Source organism: Engraulis encrasicolus, chromosome 8 (assembly GCF_034702125.1).
Source record: "Engraulis encrasicolus isolate BLACKSEA-1 chromosome 8, IST_EnEncr_1.0, whole genome shotgun sequence".
In the NCBI taxonomy this organism is placed as follows: domain Eukaryota; kingdom Metazoa; phylum Chordata; class Actinopteri; order Clupeiformes; family Engraulidae; genus Engraulis; species Engraulis encrasicolus.
In genome coordinates, this window is record NC_085864.1 from 16,316,032 (window position 1) to 16,323,531 (window position 7,500).

Here is a 7,500-nt window from a genome sequence, read left to right on the forward strand (position 1 = left end):
ATGGAAAATACCCAGCAGGTACTAGTCAATTAGGCCTAGGCCTACTTATTACAAATTAGCAATCTGTTAACACTGTCAAGCAACAGCCCTTTGACATTTTTATATAAAAATAGGGAACAGCATCTTTTGGGGGAAATCCTGGCACCAAAGAGGGAACGGATTCGGAATGAATCGAATCGAATCGTGATTAATCGATTCAAAGCCCTAAGAATCGAAATCGATTCGATACAGGAACATGGCTGCGATACCCAGCCCTAGTATTTAGATGTAGCCTATGAAATTGTTTCACAAGACCCCTGTTTTAGGTAGTGTTGAGGGACCATATGAATTCGTATTAGCATATGTATTCTTTCTTGTAAATGCTCTGAGGGCCAGATGAAATGGCTTAGCGGGCCGCATGCTCATCATAATCTCCCCTGAGTTTGCCTACCTCTGCAGTCGCGGGTGGACGGAATCTTTTTTCAACTATTTGGGCTTTTTGTGACTTAATTATCGGATAGGACAGTAAAGAGAAGCCAGGCAATGGTTGGGGTAGAGAGATGGGGTAGGGTTGGGAAATGACCCTGGCCGTCCTCGAACCTGGGTCCCCCTGGGCAATGTTGCCCATATACGTAGTATATGGTACGGCCTATTAGCGCAGTGCACCATACTGTGGACAGAATCTTTTCCAAATCTTGCGTGCTAATGCTATGTGCTCATTAAAGTGACTGTGACAGATTAACCTTTTTGCAGGCCAACACAAGATATCTGATTTTAAAGATGCCCACATGATAAGAATTTAGCCCATTTGCGTTTCACATTTTAACACTCTGTCTTTCCTTCACACGCTCAAGTCTCTACTTCTCCACATTGTTCTCTCTCTCTCTCTCTCTCTCTCTCTCTCTCTCTCTCTCTCTCTCTCTCTCTCTCTCTCTCTCTCTCTCTCTCTCTCTCTCTCTCTCTTTCTCTCTCTCTCTCTCTCTCTCTTTTTGAAACTCATTGCATGTTCCTCTCACCGTCCTCATCATTCACTCGTCATATCCTCATTCCCCTCATGAATGTGATCTCTCTCACTCTTTCTGTTGCAGCATTCTGTGCTTCTCCCCTTCTCTCTTTCATCTCCAAAGGCAGTGTAACTCATCCCTCCATCCCTCTTCACTCCACTCTACTCATCATAAGTAACATCCTCGTTTCCCTCAAGACTGTGGTCTCCTACTCCTTTCCGCTGTAGCCTTCTGTGCCTCTCTCCTTCTCTCTTTCTTCTCAGAGTGAAACGCATCCCTCCATCCCTCCATCCCTCTCCACTCATCCACTCATCCTAAGTAACATCCCCACTTCCCTCAAGAATATGATATCTCACTTTTTCATGCGGCCTTCTCTCCTTCTTTCTTGCTTCTCTGTCTGCAGTATAACTCATCCCTCCATCCCTCCATCCCTCTTCACTCATCCACTCATCAGTAGCATCCTCATTCCCCTCCTTCAAGACTGTGGTCTCCCACTCTCTTTTTCTTGCGGCCTTCTCTCCTCCTCTCACTCTCACTTATCTGACTGCATTGACTCTCCATCCCTCCATCCCTCTCCTCTCATCCACTCATCAGTAACATCTCCACTCCCCTCAAGCTTGTGGTCTCTCCTACTCCCTCTTTCTCTTGCAGGTTTATGCACATCTCCCTCCCTCTCTCTCTCTCTCTCTCTCTCTCTCTCTCTCTCTCTCTCTCTCTCTCTCTCCTGTCTTCTCTCTCTCTCTCTCTCCTGTCTTCTCTCTCCCTCTCCTGTCTTCTCTCTCTCTCTCCTGTCTTCTCTCTCTCTCTCCTGTCTCTCTCTCCCTCTCTCTCCCTCTCTCTCTCCCTCTCTCTGTCTCTCTCTCCCTCTCTCTATCTCTCTCTCTCTCTCTCTCTCTCTCTCTCTCTCTCTTTTCTGACTGCAGTGACACTCCATCCCTCCATCCCTCTCCACTCATCCACTCATCCTTCCCTCCCCTCATCCCTCATTCCTGCACTTCATGTTCCTCCTTATAATCCCTCTTTCCTGCTCTTCCCACTCTGCTCGCTCACTCACATTCACCTGTAATCTGGCAAATCCCAGAAGCCAGTGGCTGGCTGATTATAACCCCCCTGCTCCCCCCCACCCATGCTGTGCCACTGGAAACCACATGCGTAAGCCCTCGACTTTGCACGTGCGTACCGGTTAATTCCATATCGTTTCGGAGCAGCCATGACACCCCCCCTGCCTCTCCCACACGTCTCGAGGGAAAATCTTTAACACGCCGTGTGTGTAATGTCAGGCAATAGCTATGTAATATAATGTCACGTAGAGCAATGGGCATGCCTGACATCTTTCAAAGCCTTTTGTTGGTGGTGGTGGTGGTGCAGCAGACCGAGTTGTAAATCTTGTAAAATCCGAAATTGAACATTGTGCGTAATGTGCATTTCACTTGTAACGGGCCATCAAAGGAAATGTTTGCTAACGACTAAAGTGGAAAGAAACTATAATCGTGAAATAAAAAGGGTAGTTCCTCGCGCTTCTGCTTTATCATCTGGTGCATCGACGAGAGAGAGGCAGGAAATCTTCACTTGAAGGACAACACCGGAGCAGCACAGATGTAATTCTTTGTGTTTTTTATTGAAGTGCACAACATGAAAAAAAAAACCTATAATCGTGCTCAAATTCTGCATCTTAAGAGTGGGTGTGATTTGTCGAAAAAACAGACGGGCGGGATACTTGTTATGCTCGGATTTGAAGTAATATCAATGGAGTGGCATAAAATCATGTATGTAGAAGAGGTGGAGATATCAAAACCAGAACTTGAGGTAGGTAGAGGAAGAGGACGGATAAGCTCTTCTCTATTGACCTGATATAAAATCACTCACACAGAACACACAAGTGCCTGTGGCAAGGTGGGGGGCCCTGTGGTGTGTGTGTGTGTGTGTGTGTGTGTGTGTGTGTGTGTGTGTGTGTGTGTGTGTGTGTGTGTGTGTCTGTGTCTGTGTCTGTGTCTGTGTCTGTGTCTGTGTCTGTGTCTGTGTCTGTGTCTGTGTCTGTGTGTGTGTGTGTGTGTGTGTGTGTGTGTGTGTGTGTGTGTGTGTGTGTGTGTGTGTGTGCGTGTGTGCCTGTGTCCTCACCATGACAGCGGTGTCCATAGTGCATGGTTAAATCAGTCAGTCCCCAGGGTTTAACAGCTTGGGTCGTGTAGTCATCCAGGCAGCACACTCCGTATGTTACCAGCATGTCCGCTTCTGTGAACCTCCTCACCACCAACTACGGTGTGAGTGTGCGTGCGACATGCATGTGTGCATGCGTGCGTGCATGTGTGTGTGTATTTCTGTCTACATTTTTTGTCTGTGTATTTCTGTGTATTTTTTTTGTCTGCGTGCCTGTTGTGTGTGTGTATGTATGTTTTGATTGTGCGTGTGTGCGTGTGTGTCCATGTGTGCGTGCGTGCGTGCATGCGTGTGTGTGTATGCGTGCAGGTATGTCTGTGTGTGTGTGTGTACACGAAGGAGCTATGCAGTGATCATGGTAAAGACAGTTCAATGATGGACTATATCACCCTGCTTGTACTGCTTGGCATTCAGTGGTCGATGCAGGGACCACATCGTTGCAGTATGTCATTTGACGGGTCAGGGGAGAGATGTTCACGAGCGTTCAATGCATTTTGATATGGGCTGTGCCTGTCAGCCCACAGGCAATATAACACAGCATGAAGCGCATGGGATGCCGATCATACAAACCAGAAAGGTCGCGATTGATAGTTTGTACTCCATGGCACCTGACACCAATGAGCAGAAATTGATTAGAATCTAATAGTTTTATCAAAGGAGGAAGGGAATGGCACGTCATGGTTCCACCTTTCTACATTAGACCTACATGCATGTGATTTATTGAGCTCTTTGCTGACGTGGTATGAAGGTGTACTGTAGGCACAGGTTCTGACTGATGGAAATATTTGTATTAAATTTATTCAGCACGCACACACACACACACACACACACACACACACACACACACACACACACACACACACACACACACACACACACACACACACACACACACACACACACACACACACACACACACACACACACACGCACACGTGCACACACACACACACAGCCTTTTTCTATCATGGTAACATGATGGAAAAATGAAGCTTTTTTTATATTTTAATTTTGAATTTGATTTCTATGGCAGAACAACGTTTTGAGCGTGTGGTCGTCTTCGATTTAGATTCAGCCAATTGTTTACATACTGGAGGTATAGGTCTAGTGGTCCTTGGAGCAGTGCTAGGTAAGAGACCTTGATGTAGTCAAAAACCCTGCACATTCTCTATGATACTTGGATTTCCACAACATTTTGATCGCTCAGATCTTCAACGGAAACATTGTGCGCAATTAAAAGGCTACTACTGTATGTACATTGCTACTTCTTTGAAGCATTGGTTACATCCAAAGCACCTGTTCTATTTGAGGTGTGCAGAAGCGTCTATGGGAAACAGGTTAGGTTCCTCGCTCAGGGGAATCTCAGCCATGAATGAAGGTTCATTAACTCTATCTGCATATTTCTCACTGTTGCAAAACGGATACCTCCTGCCATATGATCCTAAGACCAAACCTGCTGAACCCACAGAGCGTGCAACCCCCTGCAGCTTTCACAACGTCTATCTTCTGTCAGGCAGGCCGTAATTACTTTCCAGGGGTTTGGTCACGTGATTGATTTTATCTCATTCATTCGTTAATGGATTGATTGGCAGGTGCTGCTGATGAGGCTATTGGGTGATATGTTGAATTTATTACGTGGCTTATCCAACGGCTGCACAATTAGTTGAATTTAATCGAAACATGCGATTTTGGGTGTGACATTTTAAAAAAATGATATTTTATTTAAGCATAGTCGCACAGGAGGCAATATAGTGACCTGCCTTCCTTGAAGTCAGAAGATGTTGAGAGGCTGGTGTTTCAGGACAAAAACCTGTAGGCCCGACTACGCTTCATGTTATTGCTTTTTACATAATTATTACAAATCAGCTTTATTTTGTCCATCCCTTGGTGTATATAATACATTCTTGGTGTTGTTTAGTTTTGTGATTTTTAAAGAAGATGCTGTACAAAATTCAGTTGTTTATTGCTGTTGAGAATTGTGATAAAGAATTGTGATTTCGATCCAAATAATTGTCAGTTATCATTCTTCCCATAATCATGCAGCCCTAGCTTACCCTCATTCTGTAGAATGTGCCGTTCAGTTGTATGGGGCTCCCCAATGTCCGCTGGTCTGATATGTCTGAATAGTATCCTGAAATCCTGCACACTGTCCATTCCACCAACAAACTTTAATACGTATCCGTCATCCGACCTTCTTCAGGCAAGGCCATCTTCACTTCACCTGGAGAAGTTCACATGATCGAAATCTTGTATTAAACTTTGTTGGTGGGACTGAGAGTGTGCAGGATTTCTTTACACTTGAATGACAAATACAGAGGTGTACAAAAACGTCATTTTCAACCAATGTGTCTGAATGACAGAAGAGTGATTTCAGTAACAGACCACGCCGTGTCAGGATCCTGCATCTCTGTCGGTCACTATTCCATCACAGGGACCTTCTCGGCTAACGTTATCGCTCACGTGTTGTTGTTGTTTTTTGTTGTTTTTTTTGTGGACAGGTTTACGGAAGCGGACACACTGGTGATGGGGGACGTGACGTATGGAGCGTGTTGTGTGGACGACTACACCGCCAGAGCCTTGGGGGCTGACTTCATGGTGCACTATGGACACAGCTGTCTCAGTGAGTAGCAGACACACACACACACACACACACACACACACACGCACTCACACACACACTTTCTCTCGCCATCTCATCCTCTCTCACGCACACTTGTACACTCACTCACTCACTCACTCACTCACTCACTCACTCACTCACTCATGAAGACCACAAGTAAAGTACAAATCTCTGGCACTCTCCAGTCTATTTCTGGAGTGCGTTCCCAAACAAACAGCCGGAAACAAACATGTTTTTCTGTTGTTGACAAAATTGTTTCCCCTTACTCGTGCGTCATTTCCATTAACACAGTCATTATAACCACTGGTAGAGGTAAAATGGTTGCCTGGTTATCACCAGACCTAATCACAAGTGAGATTAGGACTGTAGAACTGCCCTACTGTATATCCTGGAGAGAATGTGTGGTTTACCAATGACGATGCCCGTTTATTGGTTGTTACCAATGTGTATAATTTGGCATATGTAGCCATAGCCAATCGTGTCAGGTGTATCTATTCAAACAAACTGCAGTTATCGCCTTTCCATGCCTCCCTGCTCTCTGATTAGATAGAGACAGGCACCATGATCTTGTCCGCCTTCTCTGCGTATAGACTCCATGCTGTCTTTCAGTGCGGAACGATTGTGCAAAGCAGCATGGGATTTCCCAGGCTAGTAAAATGGGATCTATTTCCAGCTGTTTTCCCTGCATGGTAAAGGGGTGTTTACTGTGTGTATATGTGCTTAACTCTTTAGTTGTTCACTGCCAGCTAATCAGTTGGAAGTTGAGGGGCATCATCTGCACCCACTGTGTATTGACAAAGAAAAACAGGAAAAGACACGGAGAGGAAAATGAGGGCAGAATAAACATGAAAAGCTGTACGCGATTTGCTCTTATCGTTGCTGGAGCATCTCCAAGTGCGAAGTATGTGTGTGTGTTTGTGCCCAGATGTGTGCATGTATGTTGTGTTGGTGTGCGTGTGTGCGTGTGTGCGTGTGTGCGTGTGTGTGTGTGCGTGTGTGTGTGCGTGTGTGTGTGTGTGTGCGTGTGTGCGTGTGTGTGTGTGTGTGTGTGTGTGTGTGTGTGTGTGTGTGTGTGTGTGTGTGTGTGTGTGTTTCAAAAGGGCAGTGGCCTGTATTTTAAAATTCTCTAGAAAGAGATTTTCGCCCCAGGTGGTATATAAATGATCCTTGCCACATTTGAAACAAAATGACTTACTGTATATTTATATTCATGCATGCATGCACACACTGCATTACACACACACACACACACACACACACACACACACACACACACACACACACACACACACACACACACACACACACACACACACACACACACACACACACACACACACACACACACACACACCGTTTGGATCATATCCATTGATTACTTCCACTGTGTTTGCCTGTGTGGGTGTTGTGTTCACATCACATCAGTCATAAATCGAGATTATCCAGACTTAAAAGTAATCCAGGGGCCAAAAGGCACACGGTTCTTCAGTGAAATTAATATTTGTATAGCGCTTGGGAAGGGTCCACTGTACACACACCCACCAATAGCACACCTCAAGAAAAGTAGGTCTGAACAGAGCGGAAAAAATAAATGTTGTGCCACAGCACAGAAGGGATTCGTACATTTTTAGATGCGTCCAGCATCTCTATAACAGGGTCTGTCTGTCCGTCCGTCCGTCCGTCCGTCTGAAACGCTTTCATTAAATTGTTGTCCGTCTGAAACGCTTTCTTTAAATTGTT

General features: G+C 45.4%; 1 protein-coding gene across 2 annotated transcripts in view; it reads left to right on the forward strand.

Annotated features, from left to right (window-relative positions):
* The window catches only part of dph1 (diphthamide biosynthesis 1), a 173,898-nt gene that overhangs the window by 83,614 nt on the left and 82,784 nt on the right, over positions 1-7,500 (forward strand). For both annotated transcript variants that reach the window (XM_063205054.1, XM_063205055.1), the window contains exon 4: positions 5,639-5,760. In XM_063205054.1, coding sequence (XP_063061124.1) covers positions 5,639-5,760 — 122 coding nt within the window. The remainder of the gene's footprint in view (positions 1-5,638; positions 5,761-7,500) is intronic.